This window comes from Macaca mulatta, chromosome 16 (genome assembly GCF_049350105.2).
Source record: "Macaca mulatta isolate MMU2019108-1 chromosome 16, T2T-MMU8v2.0, whole genome shotgun sequence".
NCBI classification, from domain to species: Eukaryota; Metazoa; Chordata; class Mammalia; order Primates; family Cercopithecidae; genus Macaca; species Macaca mulatta.
The window spans coordinates 71243275-71268720 of NC_133421.1; the positions used below are offsets into that span (position 1 = coordinate 71243275).

The window sequence follows — 25446 nt, forward strand, 5'->3', positions numbered from 1 at the left end:
CTTTCAGAGATTGGCACAAGGGTCTCAACACACCAAGTGTGTTAGGGGCTGGGCTCCTTTGTTTGGGTCAAATCTTTCTGGTAAACAAAGCTACACTGCAGAGTCATATTTGGCACATGTGACCTATAGGCCCATTGCATTTCTTTCCAAAGGCAAGTTGCCAAGGGAAGGTGCCAGTAATTTTATGACACCATTTTGTGGTGTTTGTAAGTTGAAACAATATATTTCCCGGCATTACATAAGTTTGTAAAAAACAAACAACAAAAAGAGGCCCCAGCTGTGGTTGCTGGATGATGAATTGAATAGAGCCTAAGCTTCAGGGCTTCTCACTTGCACAGGCCCTTCCAAGGTCCTGGGAGGGCCCCTGGAAATTTTTGTATTCATACTTTTTTAAAAATGTTTTTACTAGATAAGGTTCAGGCCCCACAAAATCCTGAAATCACCCCTGGGTTCCAATAGTTACAACCCAGTGCATCTCTTGAATAAAGCCTCTATGTTATTGACAAATACTGACTGGCCAAGTTAGCAGTGTGATAAGGTCAGTCTATTTTGAATCTGAAATCCATCTCAAAGACAAACCAAGAGCTTATTAGTGGACTTAACTGGGTTCTGCTGGCCCAAGCGCAGTAAAGCCAAACAACCATATCAAGGTTTTGCATTGGGGAAAGGAGGACATTTATTTGCAGGGCATCCAAGCAAGAAGGACCAGGCAGCTAACTATCAAAGTCCCCCTTTGAATGGGGGCAATAATCTTATCTCTTACAGATGAAATGATGAATGAAATGGTTTATGGAAAAGTAGCAGTGGTTGATAATCCTAAATGTTAAGTAAGTTTATATTTTTTCCCTGACTTTAAAGTGCTTCTTCATTCCCATGCACAGGTCCAGACTGATGGCTTATTTTTTAAAATTCTCTTAGTCACTTCATTGGTTCTAACAATAATTTTAGAAACTGGATGACTTTGCAGTGTAGAACGGCTGTACTTTATTCCGATAGAGCACGGCGCATCAGTATCATGCCAAGAATGTAAGCCCTAAGAGAGAATCAGAGCAAAATCCAGGCTTTATCCCTATTGAATTATTTATCCCACTATTAGAATATTAGTGAGGTAGGTGTGGCCACCCCGTGATGGCAAATTGAGCTTCGTTCACAAACATGCCTTGTTGTGCCCCCCAGTCTACTGACATCAGCTTCCTTTACACAGCGGTAGATGCACAGAAGTGTGCGCAGTTGAGGATGTTGTCATCATGCTTTGGTATGTATTGGAACCCTGGCAGCTGCTTCTCGGATTCAGAGAGGCGTAAACATTACAGATGAAAAGAACAACTGGGGTCTGTCCTTGGGGTGATTTAGGGTGGCTGTTTAAATTTGTAATGGTTGAAAAGTCTTGAGATTGTCACACGTAGCAAGTTACACTTTTCTTCTCAGCTGCAGCTTATTCTTCTCACCTGTGTAACAAGCTGTCTTCTCTTCTCACAGAAGCTCAGCATTTCTTCCTCTGCCCCATAGCATTTTTTCAGTACTTACATTTACTAGGTCCTGTTTAGGTTGTAGGCACCTAAGTACTTATACAAGTGAGATAACATGTCCGAAGTTCTTAGAACAGTGCTTGGCATATGGTAAATGCTCTGTACATGTTACCTCCTATGATATCTCATTTTCGTTTTTCCAGCAACTCTTGCGATGCGGTTATTATTATCATTTCTATTTTGCAGATGAGGAAGCTGAAACTCAGAGACGCTAGGTAATTTGCTTAGGTTCACATGGCTAATAAGTGGCAGAACCACTTACCAGCTTTGCAAGTAATTTTCGATGCAGCTCTTAGTTCCCCTGTAATAGGAGCTGAATGATGTCAGTTTGGCTTTGTGTGCATTGTATCTTACTTTCGAACTTGAATAGGATTTTTAGAGCAGTGAGCTCCGTTTCCCTCTGAGAATCCCATGCTTCCGGAGCTCCTGGCCGTACCAGCTCTGGGCATCCCCAAGGTTTATGCTCACTGGTCAGTGCTGGTGTGACATGACGGCTGAGCACCGGCACTGTGTCCAGCGCATTGCTAGGCACTATACACATGCTCTTTCATTGCTTCCTCAAACTGCCTTGTGCTGTAAATGCTACCCAGAAAGGCTCATGTTCATTACTCGAGTCACTTCACCAGAAAGTGACAGAGCCAGAATTCCAACCCAGGTCTGCAGATTCCAGGTCCCTTGCTTCTCCTGTTGTTCCTCATTTTCAGGGAGTCTTCTTCAAGGTTATTTTCAGGACTTTGATTAAGATATAGGCTCACAGCTCGGCATGGTGGCTCATGCCTGTAATCCCAGCACTTTGAGAGGCCTAGATGGGTGGATCACTTGAGCTCAGGAGTTCAAGACCAGCCTGGCCAACATGGTGAAACCCCGTCTCTACTAAAAATAGAAAAATTAACCAGGCATGGAGATGGGCACCTATAATCCCAGCTACTCTGAAAGCTGAGGGAGGAGAATCAGTCACCCCATTGCTATCTTCCCTCAGCCCCAGGTAACTGCTAATCTACTTTGAGTCCCTGTGGATTTGCCTATTCTAGATCTTTCATATAAATGAATCATACAGTATGTGGCCTTCTGTGTCTGGTTTCTTTTCACAAAGCATGTTGTTTCTAAGGTCCTCCCATGCTGCAGCATGTGTCATTCCTTTTCAAGGCTGAGTGATATTCCATTGTATGGAGCCATCACTGTATCAGTTCATCCATTCATCACTTAGTGGACATTTGGGTTGTTTCTACTTTATTCTGGCATTTATGAATAATGCTGCTGTGGACATGCATGTACTCGTTTTTGTGTGGACATGTTTTTAATTCTAGGATACATCCCTAGCAGAATTGCTAGATCATAGGGCAACTCTTACGTTTAACTTTTTGAGGACCTGTCAAACTGTTTTCCACAGTGGCTGCTCCATTTTACACTTCCACCTGCAATGTTTGAGGGTTTCAATTTCTCCATGTCTTTGTCAACACTGTCGTCTATCTCTTCTCATTGTAGCCATTCCAGTTAGTGTAAAGTAGTATCTAGTATCTCGCTGTGGTTTTTGATGGACATTTCCCTAATGATTTAAGACATTGAACATTTTTATGTGCATATGGGCCATTTATATGGCTTCTTTAAAGAAATATTTATTCAAATCCTCTCCCCATTTAAAAAATTGATTTGTCTTTTTATTGAATTACAAGTATTCGGTATATCTTCTGGATACTCTGGATATTAGACCTTAACAGATAATTTGCCTGTATTTTCTCTCATCCTGTGAATTCTGTGACTTTCTTGACAGTGTCCTTTGATGCACAAAAGTTTTTAATTTTCATAAAATCTAATTTATCTATTTTTCCTTTGGTTGTTTGTACTTTTGGTGTCATGTTTGTGTATAAAATGTCTTATTCTTCTTTAAGAAGGTTCAGGGTTTGGTTTTAAATCAGGCTGTGTACCTTTCATTAGTCTGACATTCCTTTCACCATGTCAGGCTGCCTTCAGCTAGTAATAGTTCATTAAATTCAAAAGACAAAAATTGATTTAAAAGAAAAAAATCCAGTTTGGAGAAGAAAAAAACTCTTGTCTAATTTAAGGTCACGAGATTTACTCCCATGCTTTCTTCTAAGAGTCTTATCATTTTGGCTCTTACATTTAGGTATTTGATGTATTTTGCATTAATTTTTATAATCGTGTGAGGTGTAGGGGTTCCACCTTCATTATTTTGCACAAAGATATTCAGTTGTTCCACCACCATTTAAAAAAAACAAAAACCATTTTTTCCACACTGAACTGTTTTAGCACCCTTGTCAAAAATCAATTTGCCGTAAATACGAGGGTTTATTTCTGGGTTGTCAATTCTATTCTGTTGATTTATTTGTCTGTCCACATTCCAGTATCACACTGTGATTGCTGTAGATTTGATTTGGGTTTTGAAATTGGGACATTTGAGTCTTCCGACTTTGTTATTTTGCAAGATTATTTTGCTATTTTGGGTGCCTTAAATTGCCATAGAATTTTAGAACTAGCTTGTCACTTTCTGGAAAGAAGCCAGCTGGGATTTTGATAAGAATTGTGCTGACAATAGCAGACACGTAATCAACCTAAATGCCCAACCTAAATGCTATGTTATTCCTATTCCAATACTTTGCAATATATGCAGCTTTTTAGAAAGAGGATATGTTAGCAGGGTGCAGTGGTTCACGCCTGTAATACCAGCACTTTGAGGGGCTGAGGCAGGCGGATGGCCTGAGGTCGGGAGTTAGAGACCAGCCTGGCCAACACGGTGAAATGCGTGTCTACTAAAAGTACAAAAATAAGCAGGGCGTGGTGGCGGGCGCCTGTAATCCTAGCTACTTGGGAGGCTGAGGCAGGAGAATCACTTGAACCTGGGAGGCGGAGGTTGCAGTAAGCCCAGGTCACACCACTGCACTCAAGCCTGGGCGACAGTGAGACTCCAATGGAGACGGGGTTTCAGCATGTTGATCAGGCTGGTCTCGAACTCCTGACCTCAGATCATCTGCCTGCTTCAGCCTCCCAAAGTGCTGGGATTACAGGCATGAACCACCATGCCCGGCCAATAAATGAAAATTTTACTTAAAAAAAAATTGTAGTGAAACCATAGCTCAATTTGGAGAATCGCGCTATTATTATCTGATCCATGTTTACAGAATGCTCTGTTGAATTTGTTTTGCCAGATTTTGTTAAGCAGTTTTCCATCTGCATTCGTGAGAAATACTGGTCTGTAATTTTTTGTGTGTGATGTGTTTAATTTGGATACCAGGGTAATATCACCCTCATAGAATAAGTTAGGAAATGTTCTCTCCTCATCTATATTTTGAAAGACTTTATGAAGGATCCGTGTTAATTCTTCTTTAAGTATTTGGTAGATTCACCAGTGAAGCTTCCTGCTGGTCTTCAGCTTTTCTTTGTGGAAGGTTTTTTGATTACTACCTCAATCTCTTTACTTGATGTAGGTCTGTCTATTCAGATTTTCTGTTTTTTCTAAAGTCAGTTTCAGTAGTTTATATCTTTATGGTAATGTGTCTGTTTCATCCAGGTTATCTAATTATTAGCATATATTCTTTATATATACAATCCTTTTTATTCATATTATAATCCTTGTTATGTCTAAGAACAATAGTAGGCCGGGCGCGGTGGCTCAAGCCTGTAATCCCAGCACTTTGGGAGGCCGAGACGGGCGGATGACGAGGTCAGGAGATCGAGACCATCCTGGCTAACACGGTGAAACCCCGACTCTACTAAAAAAATACAAAAAACTAGCCGGGCGAGGTGGCGGGTGCCTGTAGTCGCAGCTACGCGGGAGGCTGAGGCAGGAGAATGACGTAAACCCGGGAGGCGGAGCTTGCAGTGAGCTGAGATCCGGCCACTGCACTCCAGCCCGGGCAACAGAGCCAGACTCCGTCTCAAAAAAAAAAAAAAAAAAAGAACAATAGTAATGTTCCCTCTTTCATTCCTAATTTTAATAATTTGGTCTTCTGTATTTGTGCAGTGCAGTGGCTCACGCTTGTCATGCTAGCACTTTGGGAGGCTGTGGTGGGAGGATTGCTTCAGCCTAGGTTGAAGGCCAGCCGGGGCAACATACTGAGACCTCATCTCTACAAAAAAATTTAAAAATTAGCGAGTGTGGTGGCACACGCCTGTAGTTACAGCTACTCAGGTGGCTAAGGCAGGAGGATCACTTGAGGCCGGGAGGTCGGGGCTGCAGTGAGCCATGATTGTGCCACTGCACTCCAGCCTGGGAAACAGAGTGAAACCCTGTCTTGAAAAATGCAAAATAAAAAAACAAAATGTTTGTGGCCAGATGCAGTGGTGCGTACCTATAATCCCAGTACTTTGATAGGCCAAGGAAGGAGGATTGCTTGAGACCAGGAGTTTGAGACCAGCCTGGGCAACATAGTGAGACCCTATCTCTAAAATTTTTTTTACAATTAGCCGAGTGTGGTGGTGCGCACCTGTGGTCTCAGCTACATCTTAATTTTATAACATTGTAGTTCAGATTAATACCAACTTTGTTTCAATAGTATATAAAAACTTTGCTTCTCTAAGGCTCCACTCTCACCCCTTCTTTTATCCTGTTATTGTCACACATTACATCTTTATATTCTTTATATTCATCAACTAGATTTATAATTATTGCATTGTGTAAGTGTCTTTTTCTTAGTGTTTTTCTTTATTTTGGGACACAGTCTCGCTCTGTGGCCCAGGCTGGAGTGCAGTGGCACAGTCTTGACCCGCTGCAACCTCTGCCTCCCAGATTCAAGCAATGCTAGTGCCTCAGTCTCTTGAGTAGCTGGGACTGCAGGCACACACCACCATGCCTGGCTAATTTTTGTATTTTTAGTAGAGACAGGGTTTCACCATGTTTCCCAGGCTGGTCTCAAACTCGACCTCAAGTGATCCTCCAGCCTCAGCCTCCCAAAGTGCTGGGATTACAGGCTGAGCCACTGCACCTGGCCAGTGCTTTTTATTTCTTTGTGCAGATTCACATTAGTACTTCTTATAGGGCAGGTCTTTTAGCATCAAAGTCTGCCAGTTTTTATTTATCTAGAATATCTTAATTTCTCTTTTATTTCAAAGGTAGTTTTGCCGGGTATAGAATTATTGGTTGACAGTTTCTTCAGCACTTTGAATATGCCATTTCATTGCCTTTTGGCCTTCACTATTGTGTGTGGTTGTTTTGTTTTGTTTTCAGACAGGGTCTTCCTCTGTTACCCAGGCTGGAGTGCAGTGGTGCAGCCGCTCACCGCTTCCACCTCCCAGCTTCCACCTCCCAGGCTCAAGCAATCCTGTCACCTCAGCCTCCTGGGTAGCTGGGACTACAGGCATGCGCCACCACGGCCAGCTTTTTAAAAATTTTTTGTAGAGACAGGATTTTACTACATTGCCCGTGCTGTATCCAACTCCTGACTCCAAGCAATTCTTGAGCCTTCAGCCTCCCAAAGTACTGGGATTACAGGTGTGAGCAACCATGCCCAGCACTTCCATTGTTTTTGAAGAGAAATCATCTATTAATCTTACTGAGGATCCCTTGTATATGACGAGTTGCTTTTCTCTTGCTGCTTTCAAGATATTCTGTCTTTGGCTTCTGTCAGTTTGATTATAGTATGTTAAGATGTGGATCCCTGAATTCTTCCTATTTGTAGTTCCTTGAGCTTCCTGAATATGCAGATTGTTTTTCATCACGTTTGGGAAGTTTGGGGCCATTATTTCTTCAAATGTTCTTTCTCCTTTTTTCTGTTCTTCTCCTTCTGGGACTCTCATTATGTATATGTTTGTTAGCTTGATGCTGTGTTCCACAAACAGGTCTCTGAGATTCCATTCACTTTCATTCATTTTTGTTTCTGTTCCTCAGAGTAAATATCTAAATTGACCTTCAAGTTCCCAATTCTTTCTTCTGCCTGATGTAACGTGCCATTGAGAACCTCTGGTAATTTTTCCATCTCAGTTACCATACTTTTCAACTCTAGAATTTCTATTTGGCTTCTTTTTATGGTTTCTATCTCTTTATTGATATTCTCTATTTGATGAGACATTGCTTTCATACTTGCTTTAGTTCTCTAGTCTACAGAACTGAATGGTTTATCTCTTTGAACATATTTTAAATAGCTGAATTAAATCTTTCTCTAGGGAAGGCGTAGTGGCTTGTGCCTATAATCCCAGCACTTTGGGAGGCTGAGGTTGAGGCCAGGAGTGCAAGACCAGCCTGGGCAACTTAGAAAGTCCCCACTTCTACAAAAAAAAAATTTTTTTTTGTCTAGTAAGTCTAACATCTGGTCTTTCTCAGGAACAATTTCTGCTTATTTCTCGCCCCCACCACATGTATGGACCATACTTTGTTTTCTTGCATCTTTCATAAATTTTTGTTGAAAATTGAGTATTTTAAATAATATAATGTAGCAATTCTGAAAATCAGATCCATGCTCCCAGGGTTTGGTGTTACTGCTGCTTGTGTTAGTAGTTGCTATTTATTTAGTGACTTTTCTGAACTTCTTCGGTAAAGTCTTGCGTTATATATCATGTGTGGCCACTGAAGTCTCTCCTTGGTTAGCTTACCGATCAGCTAATAATTAAATGGAGATTTACTTAAATTCTTGAAACTGATAAATGTAGTTTTTGCCAAGGGGCTCTGTGTACATGTTGGGGCATACCTTCAGCACTCAGCCAGACAGTTTACAGCCATGCCTTAGCTTTCACTTCTTGCTTGTGCAGAACCTCAAGATCAGCCAGGGGTGAGAGTTTGTGAACTTAGTAGTAGGTCACAAGTAGTAGAAGGAACTTAGTAGGTCTTTCCTGACCATGCTGACAGCCCGCCCTATGCATGTGCACGACATTCCAAATTGCCAGGAATACGTCTTATGGACTTCTAGTTTCCCAAGGATATATCAGACTGGTTCAAAATTCCCGTGGACATCTCTCCTCAGCTCTTCCTATTAAGCTTTTTGATTAGGCTTTTTTCCCCCAAACTGTTATTCGTTGCCTAATATAGTTGCCATGTTAAAACACTGTAATTGTTTTCCAAAAACACCCTCTATGGAGAGGCTTTAGCACTAGACATCTTTTATTCTGGTCAAATAAAGACAAATCTTTCAAATGAGGTCTTCCAGGGAACCACCAGACAGATGACATCATGACAGTTAACTGAGAATAAGGCTTTGAAGCAGCTCCAGTTCCATTCTGCTCCCTCTGGTTGGGGATGTGGGCTGTTTTTCAAGGCGACTACTGAGCTAGAGAGTGAGGAATGGTCTAAGGCAAGTTAACACAAATCTCACTTTTCTTACAGACATTTTTCTTGCATAAATGCTCCTGGGGTCACTGCAAGACTTTGGTTAAATTTCTAGAGTTCTGAAAAAGTTTATTCTGGTCAAGTTTATTTTTGTACAATTTTTTTGGTAGTGGTTGTTTTTATGAAAGGACGAATTTTCGGATGTCTTTATTCCACCATTTTCACTGATGTCACTTACAGCACGGTTTTAAATCTCTAAAGGCTCACCAGGCACATGCCTGTATTCCCAGACGCTCGGGAGGCAAAGGAAGAAGGATCCTTTGAGTCCAGGAATTCTGGGCTGTAGCGTGCTATGCTGATTGAGTGTCCTCACTAAGTTCAGCATCAGTATGGTGACCTCCCGGGAACAGGAGACCACCGGGTTGCCTAAAAAGGGGTGTACCAGCCCCGTTCGGGAATGGAGCAGGTCGGAACTCCCATGCTGATCACTAGTGGGATCGTGCCTGTGAATAGCCACTGCTCTCCAGCCTGGGCAACACAGTGACTGAGAATGTGTCCCTTAAAAAAAAAGTCTAATTGACCATAGACTAATTAACTATTTAATCATGGGAAATGATTAGGGGAAAGACATAAAAAGAGAAACTGTAATTCTCTGTATTTTGCTCTATCACCCAGGCTGGAGTGCAGTGGCTTGATCTCGGCTCACTGCAACCTCCGCCTCCTGGGTTCAAGCAATTCTCCTGCCTCAGCCTCCTGAACAGCTGGAACTATAGGCAAGCGTGGCGGTGAACTGCTAATGAGAAATTGTAATTCTCATAGAGGCCCTCCCAGAGGAGTAGAAGAAGGTTGAAAGGCATTTCTGTATTTAGTCTTCTCAACATTAAGGCTGGCTTTGGGAGGCCAAGGCAGGCAGATCACTTGAGCTCAGGAGTTCAAGACCAGCCTGGCCAACATGGTGAAACTCCCATCTCTACTAAAAACACAAAAATTAGCCAGGCGTGGTGGTGCGTGCCTATAGTCCAGCTACATGGGAGACTGAGGAAGGAGGATTACCTGAGCTTGGGAAGCAGAGGTTGCAGTGAGCAAAGATCATGCCACTGCACTCCAGCCTGGTCAATGCAGCGAGACCCTGTTGGGGTGGGGAGGGAAGGGGAGGGGAGGGAAGGGGAGGGGAAGGGAGGGGAGGGGAGAGGAGAAAGGAAGGGAATAAAATAGAAAGAAGGAAGGGGTAGGGAAGGAAAGAAGGAAAAAGAAAAAGAATGAACAAAAATAAAAATTAAAAAAAAAAGTAAGGTTAAATTAAACCCTTTTTCTTCATACAGATTAAACACGAGTTCAAATTACAGCTTTACTGTTTAATAGCTTAGTGGCCTAGGACAAGGTATATAACCTCTCTGTGCCCCAGTTTCCTCATTTAAAAATAGGGCAATAATAAAAAAATAAAAAAATAAAATAGGGCAATAATATCTACCACATAAGGTTATTGTGAGGATTAAAGGTGAAATTCTAATCACAAATACGTTGCAAACCAGTAGATACTCACTATGATAATTATTATTTGTATAATTTCTGCAGAAGTACAATGATGATTCTTTGGTTAACCTAAAAGCAGATTTTCTTTTATTTCTTCATGTTTCTTTTCTTTTTCTTGTTCGCTTTAAAGGATTAAAAAGAAAATGGATTCCAACATTTTGGAATAAAAATTTGCATCAAAACCAATTTATTCATTTTATTGACATATAAACAAAATGCCGTTTGTTTATTCAATAAACATTTGTTAAATGCCTAATACATTTCAGACATCATGCCAGGCACAGGGAAGACAGGGCATGGTGGCGGGCACCTGTAATCCCAGCTACTCGGGAGGCTGAGGCAGGAGAATTGCTTGAACCCGGGAGGCGGAGACTGCAGTGAGCCGAGATTGTGCCACTGCACTCTAACCTGGGTGACACAGTGAGACTCCGTCTCAAAAAGAAAAAAAAAATGTGATCTCTACCCTCAAGGAGCTCCTAGTCCAGGAGACTGACAGGTGGACAGGTGATTACATGCAGTGTAAGAAAGGCTGTGATGTCATACAAGAAGAAAGTGAGAGTATGGTTTTGACCAGTTCCTCCTCTTAGATTTATTCCTTTTTCTTTGGCTATAAAGCAAAGTAATTGGTCCTATTTTTTTTAACTGTGCAAATTAAATCATAAATTTTAAAAGCTTTATAAAGATAAAAGACAAGCAGCTAGCTGCAGTGGCTCACGCCTGTAATCCTAACAGTTTGGGAGGCTGAGGCAGGTAGATCACCTGAGGTCAGGAGTTCAGAACCAGCCTGGCCAACATGGTGAAACCCTGTCTCTATTAAATATACAAAAATTAACTGGGCGTGATGGTGGGTGCCTGTAATCCCAGCTACTTGGAAGGCTGAGGCAGGACAGGAGAATCAGTTGAACCTGGCAGGTGGAGGTTGCGGTGAGCCGAGATTGAGCCGTTGCACTCCAGCCTGGGCAACAAGAGTGAGACTCCATCTCAAACCAAAAAATACAAAAAACAAAAAACACAACTTGAATTGTGATGAGCAACTTGAATTATGGAGGACGCTAGAAATAGTGTTTGCTACACAGTCAGCACTTCCTACCAACATAGTCACTTGTAGGGTTTTTGACCTGAAAAGTTCTGTGGCGTATTTTTTCTTTGCTATCCACTTTTTTTCCCTGGTAGTTCTTCCCCTTGTTCTCTCCTCTACTTTATCTTCTAGAGACCTGGGTAATTCCCAGAGGAATAGTGCTTTACAGAGTCTAATGGTGATTGATTAGGTAAAAACAGAAAACATTTTTTTCTTTTTTACCTACAAGTTCTGTACCAAAAAATGAATATAAATTTTAGTTGCAGTTTCATATACTGAAAATTCAGGTTAATTCCATTCCATTTTTCAGAATTCTCAATCGCAATCCTCTGACAACTGTTGAAGATCCGTATCTCTTTAAATTGCCAGCATTAAAATATCTGTAAGTACTATAGTACTCTCACGAGTCATGAGATGATTTATGCTTTTTAAATTTTTCATCAAACTTAAGTATTTTGTATTTAGGCTAAAATTTCATAATTTAAATTTTAACTGGGTTATTGACAAAGAAAAAAATTAAAGAGGATGTATAATGGTCAAGACAGCCAGCAGAGGAAGAGAACAGTGTTGAAGAACCTATATAGATTTGGAACATGTAGACACATGGAAGAATATTATTTAACTAAGAAAGCAAAGGGGCAAAGGTATTCATTATTGTAAAAATGAAGAAAAGAGTAAATAAGATGGTAAATGCAATATGAAAATGAGAAGATAATGGTTAAAAAAAAAGGTGTAAGTTCTGCTCTTGAATATCATGAATTTGATGATGCAAATCAACTTAAATTTCTCTAATAAGAGCTCCCCGGAATTCTACAGCAAATAAACTCTTGAGCTGGCTTGTTTTATAGAGAAGCCAAAATTGAAGTAATCACATGTCCTTGAAATATCTTTTTAAGTACAGAATTTTTTATTGGGGTTCATATCATGAATGTTTCGACTTTCTTCTTCAGAGACATGGGAAAAACGCAAGTTCCACTTACAACACTTAAGAACATTCTCACGATGACTGTTGAACTGGAAAAACTGTAAGTTATTCTCTTCTTAGATTTATTTTCACTTAGTTGGTTCTTTAGATTTGTTTTATTATTTTCTTAGGTTTATTGAGGTGTAATTTTCATATACTAACATTCACCCTTTTTAAGGGTACAGTTTGATGAGTTTTGACAAATGTATAGTTACATAACCACCACCACATTCCCAATATAAAGCATTTCTGACACCTCAAAAAGGCCCTCCATGTCCCTTTGTAGTCAATCCCCTCCTCCCAGCATCAGCCCCTATTAACTACTAATCTGATTTCTGTTCCTATACTTTTGCCTTTTCCAGAATGTCTTATAAATGAAATCATACAGCATGTTGCCTCTTGTGTTTGGCTTCTTTCACTTCACTTTTTTTTTTTTTTTTGAGACATAAAGTCTCACTCTGTCACCTAGGCTGCATGACCTAGGCTCACTGCAACCTCCGCCTCCCAGGTTCAAGTGATTCTCCTGCCTCAGCCTCCCGAGTAGCTGGGATTACAGGCGCATGCCACCACGCCCGGCTAATTTTTGTATTTTTTGTAGAGACGAGATTTCACCATGTTGGCCAGGCTGGTTTCGAACTCCTGACCTCAAGTGATCCGCCCACCTCGGCCTCCCAAAGTGGTAGGATTACAGATGTGATCCACTCGCCTGGCCTCGCTCAGCATAATTTGTTTTGAGATTCTGCTACCATCCACGTTGTTGCACCCATCACTACAGCTGGCCCTCTGTATCTGCAGGTTCCTCATTCATGGATTCAACTAACCATGAATGGAGAATATTTGGAAAAAATAAAATGCATAAAACAACAATAAAAACAGTAGAAGTTAAAATACAGTATAATTATTTACATATCCTTTACCCTGTATTAGGTATTTAAAGTATACCTGAGGCTATATACAAACATTATGTCATTTCATATAAAAGACTTCAGCATCTATGGACTTTGGTATCTGCAGGGGGTCCTGGAGCCAATCCCCTGCAGACACCGAGGGACAGCTAGCTGTTCACTTCTTTTTATTGCTGAGTAGTGTTCCAGTTGTGTGGAAACCCCATCTCTACTAAAAATACACAAATTAGCCAGGTGTGGTGGCCCACGCCTGTAATCCCAGCTACTCTGGAGGCTGAGGCACGAGAAGTGCTTGAACCTGGGAGGTGGAGGTTGCAATGAGCCGAGATTGCACCACTGCACTCCAGCCTGGGCGACAGAGTGGGACTCTGTCTCAAAAAATAAAAAATAAAAATGTTTTTTGAAGAGCAGAAGTTTTTAATTTTGATCAGCTTTAAGTTACCAATTTTTTCTTAAATGGCTTGTGATTTTTTGTTTCTTACCTAAGAAATCTTTTAAGAAACTGTTGTCTAATCCAATGTTGAAAAGATTTCTCCTATGTCTTCTCCCAGAAATTGTATCCATTTAGGTCTATGATCCATTTTGAGTTAATTTGCATACATGATGTGAGGTATCTTCTTTTTTGCAATTTTATTTTTGTTTTTATTTTTTTTCTGTAGAAACGAGGTCTCATTGTTGCCCAGGCTGGTCTCGAACTCCTGGTATCAAGTGAACTTCCTGCCTCACCCTCCCAGAGAGCTGAGATTACAGGCATGGGGCACCGTGCCTGGCCTTCTTTGCAGGATATGTGTGTGTGTGTATATATATATGTATGCCTGCAGGGCCCTATTGTGAGTTTGTTACACATTTTACTGCAACTTAAATAGTGCCACCACCCCACCATATAGCAAGCTAAATAGAAACTCTTTTATGCTAAGGCTGGTTGAGGGCAGTATGCAAGATTAGCATGGAAAGGGCCCTTCATTTAGCACTGCTCCATTCATTTTTGTCAGGTCACTTTCTTATCTTCTCCAGGCTGTCAGATCTGTTTTACTGCTCTAGCCGCACTTCCCTCAGCCTCCTGCAGCATCTTCCCTGTCAGCTAGATCCCTTCCTCTCTGGATGAAGTCCTCTTCATTGACCAGCTTTCTCACTTGGTTCTCTAAGACAGTGAGGATCTGTCTGCTTTTTTCTTGACCATTAGTGGATAGGAAAAAAGCTCTCATTCTCTGTAACCATTTGTCACTGAGGCCATAAAGACATTGAACTAACTGCCTTATGGGAGTTCATTACTGGAAGTCTTCAGGAGTTTACACATTGATATACAAAGTAAGTAGGCCAGCGCATTTGAGTCTTGGCTCATGTGTAATGATCTTTAATGCATATTGAAAAATTATTCTCAAGTAAGGATAACATATACCTCAGGTCATTTACAGTCTCAAAGGTTTGTCAATATACTTAAAACATTCCTGGGAACAGTTCTAGATTGAAGGAGACTAAAGAATCATGCACTAAGTGCAATGTCTGATGTTTGACTGGATTCTGAATTTGTTTAAGCCATGTTATGACTGGGACATTGTGAAAATGTGTATATGGGCTACATAGTAGACAATGATAATATTAAGTTCCATTGGGTGATAATAGTATTCTGGTTATGTAGGAGAATGCCTTGGTTCTTAGGGGCTGCACACTGAAGTATTTAATGGTGAAGGGTCATTATGTCTGGAACTGACTCTCAAATGGCTTGTCCAGAAAATGTATAGAGATACACACATGGAAAACAAATGTGGCAAAGTATTAGCAACTGTTGATTCTAGATGAAAGTTATACAGGTGTTCATTATACCATTCAAAAAGGCTTCCCAGCCATCCTAAGGCTTAAAGGAAAAAAACAAAATGTTTAAAATAAAAAGTTGGGGGCAGGAAAATAACACAAAACCTTTGGGCTCGTGCCTATAATCCCAGCACTTTGGGAGGCCAAGGAGAGAGGGTTGCTTGAGCTCAGGAGTTCCAGACCAGGCTGGACTACATGGTGAAACCCCATCTCTACAAAATATACAAAAATGAGCCAGGCGTGGTGGCACACACCTGTAGTTCTAGCTACTCAGGAGGCTGAGGTGGGAGGATCACTTGAGCACAGGAGGCAGGGGCTGCAGTGAGCCGAGATTGCACCGCTGCACTCAGCCTGTGTAACAGAGCGAGACCCGGCCTCAAAACAAACAAAAGAAACACCTTTGTGTCAGAGTTAAGGTTGCTGTATAATAAAATGCTGGGGTACGGTTCTGGGTCCATTCCACATGAAGATCAAAGGCTTCCACTGGACCCAAAGGAATAATACCAGTCCCTTGTGATTATTCCTCTGTAGGTTTGAAAGATGTGTCAGGCCAACTTATTGGATGCAGTTTTAATCTAAAACTCTATATACATTTTACCCCCAACTCATAGACTTCATGTATCCATGAAACACTCTTCTGTCTCCACAGTCTTAATGTGGCCCTAATAAAGCCATCCTTTTGGAGGACTCAGAAAAGGCCCCCCACAACCTCTGCAACATAATAATTATAGTAGTTAACTGCTATTGAGCACTCACTGTGTGCCAGGCATTTTTCAGGTATTGATTCATTTAATCCTCAAAACTCATTAGAGGTAGGTACTATTATAATGACAAGGTCGAGGAACAGAGATTAAGCAATTTGCCCAAATTCACATTATTAGCGGAGCTGGGATTTAAGCCTAGTCTGGCTGTGAAATCTGTATTCTTAATGACCATGCTATACTCCCTGAGATTAACCTTTTACTTCAGTTACAGGGATTGTCTTTATCTCTCTGAAACTGCCCCCAATAAGCCATAGCAATAAATTAATCAATTGTCTTGGTTATCTCTTCTTCCCAAATTTACATTTTGAAGAAAATTCAAACATGCCAGAAAGATGAAAGAATAGTACAGAATCCAATTGAAGATCAGGCACTGCATGTCATGTCTTCGTTTCCTTTCATCTAAAACATTCCTCTACTTTCTTTGATCTTTCATGACATTGGCATTTTTTAAGAGTCAAAGATCGTTGTCCTGTAAATTGTCCCACTATCTGGATTTGTCGGTTTCCTCATGATGAGATTCAAGTTCAGCATTTTTGGGAAAAATACTGCATATGTATCCTTCCTGCCTCGTAACCGCAGGTGGCCTGTAATACTAAGTTTGATCACTTGATTAAGGTGATCTTCCAGATCTCTCCATTGTAATTATTTTGCTGGCTGCAGTGGCTCACACTTGTAATCCTAGCACTGCGGAAGGCCAAGGTGGGAGGATTGCTTGAGTCCAGGAGTTCTACACCAGCCTGAGCAACATGGTGAAACCCTGTTACTACTAAAACTACAAAAAAAAAAAAAAAAAAAAAAAATTAGCTGTGCATGGTGGTGCAAGCCTATACTCCCAGCTACTGAGGGGGCTGAATTTGGAGGATGACTTGAGCCCAAGTCAAGGGGGATTGAGGTTTCAATGAGTTATAATTTTGCCACTGTATTTTAGCCTGGGCAAAAGAGTGAGACCTTGTCTCATTAAAAAAAAAAAATAATACTCATTTCCCCCTTGGTAATAAATAATCTGTGGGTTGGTACTTTGAGTTCAGTGAAGATCCTGTTCTCAAATGTCTTTTCACCCAAATGTGCATCAAGGATAATCCTTGTCTGAAAGAATTTTTATTAGATTGGTGGTTGCAAAGTGACACTTTGTAAAATTCTGTCATTCCTTCTACATATACTAGCTGGCATTATTTCATTGAAGAACTCCCCCTTTTTCTTTTTGAATATCACCCTTCATGGATTCTTCTTTATATTAACGATGTTGTAACTTTCTAATGTTGTTATTCTTTTGAATGGTCAGATTGTCCAGATTTGGCCAGTGCTATCTCTGTTATTTTTTAACCCCACAATCCAGGTTAAACTAAGCTATTTTTAATGCCCAGAGTAATTTATAGTATTTCCCACTCCCAACAGGAATTGAGAAAGGGCCTCCAGAAGTTGGGGACTTACTCAGACTCTTCTTAGAAGTCTACCTTCTTCCTGTGTACTTTCAGCCCAAAGTGAGACTTTTGAGTTGGGAAGAGATACTTCTGAATTAAACTACTGATCAGTGTCACCCAATTCTAATCCCAACCACCTTTATTCTAGGCATACTATACTCACTGCCATGGTTACTGTTCGGCTGGGCACCTTTGCCCTCCTTCCTATTGGCCTTCTGGTTCCTACCCAACTGTCCAGTCCATAGGCTTCAGTAACACCTTTTTGCCCACCCCTGTGGTAGTGTTGGCCTGCCTCCTCTACCTACTCAAGTAACTGCTTTACCACTAATTTTTTGTTCTCTGTTTTCATCTATAGGATCTTACCTAGCCATATGGCCTGCTGCCTCTGCCAATTTAAAAACAGCATTGAGGCTGTCAAGACAGTCAAGCTGCATTGCAACAGTGCATGTCTGACAAACACCATACGTTGTTGTGAGTCCAAATTGCCTGGTGATCAATTGTTACATTATTTTAAGTATTTGTTTTTAAACTTTTTATGTTTAATGATGATAAAATTTTATGATATTATTGCTTTTTTATTTACTCATTCAGAGTTAAACTCCCTCAATTTCTGAACTATTCCCTTGCTGAGAGTCAGGTTCTCAGTTATTATTACAAAATTTAATAACAGAACTGTTCCATATGCACAAAGGACCAAAACAAAGGAATGGGAAGACTAGGGAGTAACAGTAACATCCACACACTGTGTACTGTGCTGTCTGCTTGGTGCTTTGCCCCCAGTGATAATTTCTTCATACAGTGCAATGTAGTTTGTAAGCTGGTTTTATATCCATGAGGTCTCGAGTACTCTCGGCCTTGTAGGACAGATGTAGATCCGGTTTTGGTTTTTTGTTTTTACAATTTCATAAGAGTACAAGTGATGCTGTTTTATTTGAAGCCTGAGAGTTTCTGGTTCCATAACCAGAAATTGCTGCCTAGCTCTTCTAATGGAATGGAGGGCTTTTCCATGCTTAGACCATCCAACGCTGAACTTGCTCTGAATCTCAAACCTTTCCATTCACAGAACAAATGCGCAAGTGCTTTCAGGAGTGTTTCTGTAGATTAGGTTTATTAGCACCAACTTCATGACTTCTAAAATGTGACTGCTTTCATGTCCAGATAGCTTGAATATAGGTATCTACCAGTGATGTGAGGTGGATGATTAATAACGCTTGGCTACATAAAGTCAGTGTTGCTTATTTTTCAAAACTTTTTTTTTTTTAAACAATTATATTATTCCCTTCTCCTGAAGAGATGGGCAGAAAAGCATTGGTAATCTCCTTTTACAGCTGAGGAAAAACAAGATCAGAGGTGCTGAGTGCTGTAGCCTAGTGCCAGGTCTTCTGTCCCCAATTCTGGGTTCTCCCCCCAATTCTGGGTTCTCCTCAAGCCCGTTTCTCCTTTCTCACAATCGTCTTCCTCTGACCGTCACCACCCAAAATACTTTTAATTCTGGAAAAGAAAGCCAGCTGCACACGGGCACACTTGACCTTCATGCAGTCAGAAGCTTTGGATGGTTCCCCATCCAGAATATTAGAGATGAAATGAAATCAAAGTAGGCATCTGATAACAGTTTCTTTTTCCCTTCTGCATTATAGGATCTCAAGTAATGTTTATCCAGAAACTGCTGTCATACCATAGATTCATTGTACATTCAACAACATAGGCATATAATCTGGCAAATTAAAAAAACTCTTAACCTACCCCCTGAATCCGTGTCCAAATTTAAGAACTAGGGTGGACACAGTGTTTTTTCCATGCCGCGTCTTCTGTGATGGGGCTGCGATATGTGGGAGCAGAGAATGGGGTGGGTGAGTGGAGCACGTGCCAGATGAGGATCTATCAGCAATGGGAGGGATCCTCCGCTTTAGCATCTCCACCCTGCTCCTCTCAGAGGACCGCCTTTCACTGCATTCAGCTGTGATGGTAGCAAGAACACAGGCACACTGAGCACGAGGAGAGAGGGAGCCTTGTACTCTCTCTGCATATGAGGCAGGACAGCACAGGGTACGGAGCAGTCTGCAGAGAGGCCAGCTCATCAGGGAAGCACTTGTCTTCCACCTTGGGCTTTGACTGAGCACAGGGCAACTGGCCCCTGGGGATCAACGGAATAATCCTAAGCAGACTTACTCTGTGTCACACTATGGAATGTTCCAAGTAGGTGGCCATGTTTTCAAAAGATGTCTTTTCTCCTTTTGTTGTTGCCATTTCATAGGTTTAGGATTGGGTGTGTGTTTCTCCTCTCTGAATGGCACTCGAATGTTTGCTGACTCCTACTCCGTGTGACTGGGGACATACAGCTGTGGACTGATGCATGCCGTCCCATCATCTTTCATGATCAAAACAGTCTCTTCTTTTTTCACAGCTGAAGAACTGTCTGTAGGGAATCCAGAAGGAGCGTTCATGAAGGTGTTACAAGCCCGGTGGAAGCACACGAGCACTGAGCTGACTATTGAGCCGGAGGTGCCCTCAGACAGGAGTGGCATCAACTTCTCCGGCTTTGGGAGTGAGCAGCTAGACACCAATGACGAGAGTGAAGTTATCAGTGCACTAAGTTACATCTTGCCTTATTTCTCAGCGGTGAATCTAGATGTGAAATCAATGTTGTTACCGTTCATTAAACAGCTTTCTTCAAATGTGCAAGATGGAGATAGGCCCCTGGGTATTTTGAAAAACAATATAAAGAGCCCCTTTCTTCAACCTGCATCGGACAACTCAACTTACGAAATTTATGAAAATAAATTGAGAAAGCTGTACTTACTGGAAAATATGTTAGATGCAGAAATACAGGAAAAAATCAATGAAGTTAAAAGGGAAGAAAAAACTGCCATGCTTATGCAGACCAGCCTTCTAGGTAACAAATTTAAACGCCAAATATTTGAAAAGAAATTAGAAACTGTCCAACCACAGGAAAACAGCCTGGCAAAGATTCAAAGTGTAGGCAACAACCTGCAGAGAGTGAACAGAGTCCTCACGGGCCCAAGGAGCATCCAGAAAAGGCACTTCAAAGAGGTGGGAAAGCAGAGCACCAGGAGGGAAGAGGGTGCGCAGGCATTTGTGGAGAGCGCTGCCCAAGAAAAAAGGCTCGGGAGCCCGGTCTCAAGGGAGCTGGAACAGCCTCACACAGAGCAGGGGCGTGAGAAGTTAGTGGGAAACACCGTCTACACCAAGCCTTCGTTCACCCAAGAGCTTAACGCAGCAGTCTCCTCTGTGCTGAAACCCTTCTCCATGGGCGAGCCTTCTGCCTCCACCCCTGCAAAAGCCCTACCTGAGGTCAGAGACAGATCGAAAGACTTAACCCACGCCATTTTCATTTTAGAAAACGCAAAGGCTAGAGTTAAAAGTATGAAGGCTGCCAAACCAATCGTACATTCCCGAAAAAAATACCGCTTTCATAAAACTCGCTCCCGCGTGGCCCACAGAACACTCAAGGCCAAAAAGAGTCAAAAGTTCAGAAAGAAAAGTTACCTCGATGGACTGATGCTCGCAAACAGGCCGCCATTCTCTGCAGTGAACAGCCTCATAAATTCCCCTTCACACGGGGCTTTTTCATCATTAGGAGACCCAAGTCCTCAGGAAAATCCTTTTCTGGAAGGATTTGCTCCTTCAGAACGTTTTACAGAAAACACTAATGTAAAAGACACAACTGCAAGAAATGCCTTTGAAGAAAACATTTCTATGGAAAACACTACTATGCCGGAAGGCACCATCTCTGAAAACACAACCTACAATCCTCCTCCTGAGGCAGATTCCGCTGGGACTGCGTTCAACTTAGGGCCAGCTGTTAAACGAACTAATCAGACACAATGGGAATACAACAACATGGGCACTGACCTGTCCCCCGAGCCCGAAAGCTTCAATTACCCGTTGCTCTCGTCTCCAGGTGATCAGTTTGAATATCAGCTAACCGAGCAGCTACGTTCCCTCATCCCCAACAACAATGTGAGAAAACTCATTTCTCATGTTATCCGGACCCTGAAAATGGACTGCTCTGACACCCGTGTGCAAGTGACCTGTGCCAAGCTCATCTCCAGGACAGGCCTCCTGATGAAGCTTCTCAGTGAGCAGCAGGATGTAAAGGCATCCAAGGCAGAATGGGATACGGAACAGTGGAAAACTGAGAACTATATCAATGAGAGCACGGAAGCCCAGAATGAGCAGAAAGAGCAGAGGTTGAGTGAGGTGAGGACCACACAGAAACATGAGACCCAGATTTGCCATCATTTAGTGTATGCCAGTAAAGTGCCCACACAGGAGAACCTGGGACTCCCAGGCCATAGCTTGTCCTGGTCATGTAACTTCGGCCATGACGGTGATCTCCTACTTTGCTCATGTAGAGGGTGAAATAGATTAGTGCACAAGATGAATTGTAGGTGAGGTGGGGTGGCTCACGCCTGTAATCCCAGCACTTTGGGAGGCCAAGGTGGGTGGATCACTTGAGGTCAGGAGTTTGAGACCAGGTTGGCCAACACAGTGAAACCCTGTCTCCACAAAAATTAAAAAATTAGCTGGGGTGATGACAAGTGCCTGTAGTCCCAGCTACTCGGGAGGTTGAGGTGGGAGGATCACCTGAGCCCAGGGAGGTCGAGTCTAGTGAACTGTGTTCGCACCACTGTACTCCAGACTAGGTGACAGAGTGAGACTCTCAAAAAAATAAAAAAAGAAACTAAGCTACTCACCTGGAATACTGGGGTTTTGAATAGTTAGCTCTCATTCTGTTTTGTTTTGTTTTTTGTTTTTTAATTGTTTTCTTTTTTTTTTTTTAGCTCACAAAAGAAGTTCCAGGATATGGCTATAACAACAAACTCATCTTGGCATTATTTGTGACCGAAATACTCACGACTTTGATTATAATTTTCTGCCTCATTGAGGTGAGGACAACAATTAATTCAGGTTTTCAGAATGCAGTCTTGTCTTTGTGTGGATTCAGAGCCCACAAACTCAAAACCAAAGCCACTTTCCCACCTGCTGCTACTTGACATTCTCTTCAGTCAGTTAAGGCTGAGGTACGCTTTGTTCTTTTTTTTTTTTTTGAGATGGAGTCTCGCTCAGTTGCCCAGGCTGGAGTGCAGTGGCGCGATCTCGGCTCACTGCAAGCTCCGCCTCCCGGGTTCATGCCATTCTCCTGCCTCAGCCTCCCGAGTAGCTGGGACTACAGGTGCCCGCCACCTCGCCCGGCTAATTTTTTTTTGCATTTTTAGTAGAGACGGGGTTTCACCGTGTTAGCCCGGATGGTGTCGATCTCCTGACCTCGTGATCCGCCCGCCTCGGCCTCCCAAAGTGTTGGGATTACAGGCGTGATCCACCACGCCCGGCCTGCTTTGTTCTTTTACTGTAGTGTATATTCCAGGATTTTAAAGGATCCTCGCTTCCAGGAGATCTCTGTGAATTGAAACCAAGTTAATCCCACTAGACTATTTTAAGAAGTTCGTATGGCCTGGCGCGGTGGCTCAAGCCTGTAATCCCAGCACTTTGGGAGGCCGAGACGGGCGGATGAGGTCAGAAGATCGAGACCAGCCTGGCTAACAGGGTGAAACCCCGTCTCTATCAAAAAAATACAAAAAACTAGCCGGGCGAGGTGGTGGGCGCCTGTAGTCCCAGCTAGGCAGGAAGCTGAGGCAGGAGAATGGCGTAGACCCGGGAGGCGGAGCTTGCAGTGAGCTGAGATCGTGCCACTGCACTCCAGCCTGGGCGACAGAGCAAGACTCCGTCTCAAAAAAAAAAAAAGAAGTTGGTATAATAGCAAAATTTCTCCCACCCAAAACGATGTCTCACCAAGTCACCCTTACTCTGCCACTAATTTATTTCCTTGTTGCTGAAATGATGAGAGACGTATAATCTCCATCCTCACGGAGTTGTCATCACCCTGGAGAGGAAGGAGACAGCCAAAAGAGGGAAGTATTGTCTTGTAGACTTATTAGGTTCACACAGTATCATCCTTTTCCAGTGTGTAACGTGTTGTCTAAATAGGTCCAGTTAAAGCACTACAGGGTAGCCATCTTTTAAAAAAATTGTTGGCCACATTTTTAAGTTCACAGGGGAGGGGGAATGTCTCATACTCGAGCCCTCCTGAGCCTAGGCCCTCGGTGAGATGTGTCACCATTTCTTGGAGACCATGTGAGACATTCCCCCTTGGATCAGAGATGCTCAACCTGCATCAACGTATCTAAAGCCTACATCTGGCTACTCTGGGGCGAGTCCTGTTCACAGTGCCCATTCCTGGAGCTTGCCTCTGTTCGCCTTTTGTTCGATTACATGATGTATTACTTTTCCCAACAGGCCAGTGCTAGCATATTGGAAGTGATTTAATAAACTGGCAACCTTGACACTATGCTACCAATCCAACCTTACTTGCCTCATTTACCATTTCCATTATTGTGGCAGCCCTCCATTCCAGCCAGAGCAGCCCCTCACCATACCCCAGTCACACCATCCGCATTTCTGCTTTTGTGCGTTTGTCCATCTAAAATGCCCTTATTTCACTCTGCCTGTGGGAATCCTATGAATCTCTCAAAAGCCAACTCAGGTTCATCTTCTTGACACCTTCCCTGAATATTCCAGCCCTCCTGAGCCTAGTCCCTTTGTGAGATTTGTCCCCATTTCTTGGACACCACATGAGAGACTTCAGAGGCTGAAGTGGGAGGATTGCTTGAGCCAGGGAGGTCTAGAATGCAGTGATCTGTGGTCATACCACTGCACTCTAGCCTGGGCAACAGCGAGACCCTGTCTCACAAACAGCTGCCACCAAAAACTATCTTGGGATTTGAATAGGATTACATTAAATTTGTAGATTAATTTGAGAATTGACAACTGTACGACATTCTAGGAACATGCTATCTCATGTCTTGTATTCATTTCTTGTTAATGTCTTTCAGAAGAGCTTTAGTGTTTCCATATACAGATCTTACACATCTTTTGTGTTTTTGTTCCTAAATACTTCAGACATTTGTATTGCCATTGTAAGTGGGATCTTTCTTCCATTTTCTAATTAGTTATTGGTGGTATATGGGAAAAGTGTTTGAGGTTTGTGTGCTGCTCTCTTGATTTTGTATTTAGCCACTGTACTGAATTCTCACTACTTCCAGTAAAATCTTAGTTCATTCTCTTAGGCTTCTTTGGCTAATATTTATCATTTAATATGCAAATAATTATGATAGTGTTGTCTCTTCCTTTCCAATGCTTCTACTCTCTCCTTCCTTTCCCCTTTCCTTTTTCTTTTCCTTTTTTTTTTCTTTTTTTCCTTCTCAGGACCTTGTTGTCACCAGGGTGGAAAGCGGTGGTGGGATCTAGCTCACTGTAACCTCAAACTCCTGGACTTAAGGAATCCTTGTCCTCTGAGTGGCTGGGACTACAGTCAGGCAGCTAATTTAAAAAATGTGTCTGTAGAGACAAGGTCTTGCTGTGTTGCCCAGGCTAGTTTTCCTGCCACTTCAGAGAGAGAAAGGACTCAGGTTTCCTTTTTATCCTACTTTTAAGAGTTTTTATTAGGAATTATCTGTTGAATGTTATCTAAAACAGTCAATAAAATGTATTAAGTGTCAGCTGAATGCAAGACCCTAAGTTAGATACAGTCAGCTGTCTTCATCAGCAGGTCCACAGTCTTCAGATTCAACTAGATGAGGCTGAATATTTGAAGAAGAAAAAAAACAAATACAAATAGAAACTACAATATAACAACTGTCACCACTGTACAGTATCTATACATTTTATTAGTGATGACTTAAAGTACGTGGGGCAAGGCATGGTGGATCACACTTGTAATCCCAACACTTTGGGAGGCCAACCTGGGAAGCATAGTGAGACCTTGTCTTTATTAAAAATAAAAAATAAATAAAAAAAAAACCAGGTGTGGTGGTATGCATCTGTAGTCCCAGCTACTCAAGTGGCTGAGGTGTGCGGATCACTGGAGCCTAGGAGATTGAGGCTGCAGTGAGCTGCGGTTGTGACACTGCACTCCAGCCTGAGCAACAGAGGGCAATCCTGTTGCTAAGTAAATAAAGTATATGTGGGGATGTGTGTTGGTTACATGCAAATACTGCACCATTATAAGGGATTGAGCATGCACAGATTCTGGTATGGTGTGGCGGCGGTATCCTAGAACCAGTCCACCGCAAGATAGCAAGGATGACTGAACTGTGGAAGAATCAAAGCTCTGTTAAACAGCATACGATTCCTGTCTTCAAACAAG

At 42.1% G+C, this 25446-nt stretch overlaps 1 protein-coding gene and 2 long non-coding RNA genes across 18 annotated transcripts in view; 1 reads left to right on the plus strand and 2 right to left on the minus strand.

Moving 5' to 3' along the window:
* Positions 1 to 25446, plus strand: part of LOC716147 (leucine-rich repeat-containing protein 37A3) — a 76695-nt gene that overhangs the window by 48701 nt on the left and 2548 nt on the right. For 13 of the 16 annotated variants that reach the window (XR_003723933.2, XR_013406997.1, XM_077972183.1 and 10 more), the window contains 5 exons: positions 11664 to 11735; positions 12304 to 12378; positions 17575 to 17690; positions 19624 to 21440; positions 22025 to 22129. Coding sequence is in view for 14 of the 16 variants with exons in the window: in XM_077972183.1 (XP_077828309.1) it covers positions 11664 to 11735; positions 12304 to 12378; positions 17575 to 17690; positions 19624 to 21440; positions 22025 to 22129 (2185 nt within the window). In the remaining 2 variants the exon portion in view is untranslated. The remainder of the gene's footprint in view (positions 1 to 11663; positions 11736 to 12303; positions 12379 to 17574; positions 17691 to 19623; positions 21441 to 22024; positions 22130 to 25446) is intronic. The other 3 variants (XM_077972190.1, XM_077972189.1, XM_077972188.1) reach the window with 1 other exon arrangement.
* The window catches only part of LOC144335820 (uncharacterized), an 81069-nt gene that overhangs the window by 3903 nt on the left and 51720 nt on the right, over positions 1 to 25446 (minus strand). The gene's annotated exons all lie outside the window — the stretch shown is intronic.
* Positions 7913 to 10034, minus strand: LOC144335831 (uncharacterized). The gene is made up of 2 exons (XR_013407024.1): positions 9841 to 10034; positions 7913 to 9406 (listed from the first exon to the last, which is right to left on the minus strand). It is a non-coding gene; the product is annotated as an uncharacterized LOC144335831 (long non-coding RNA).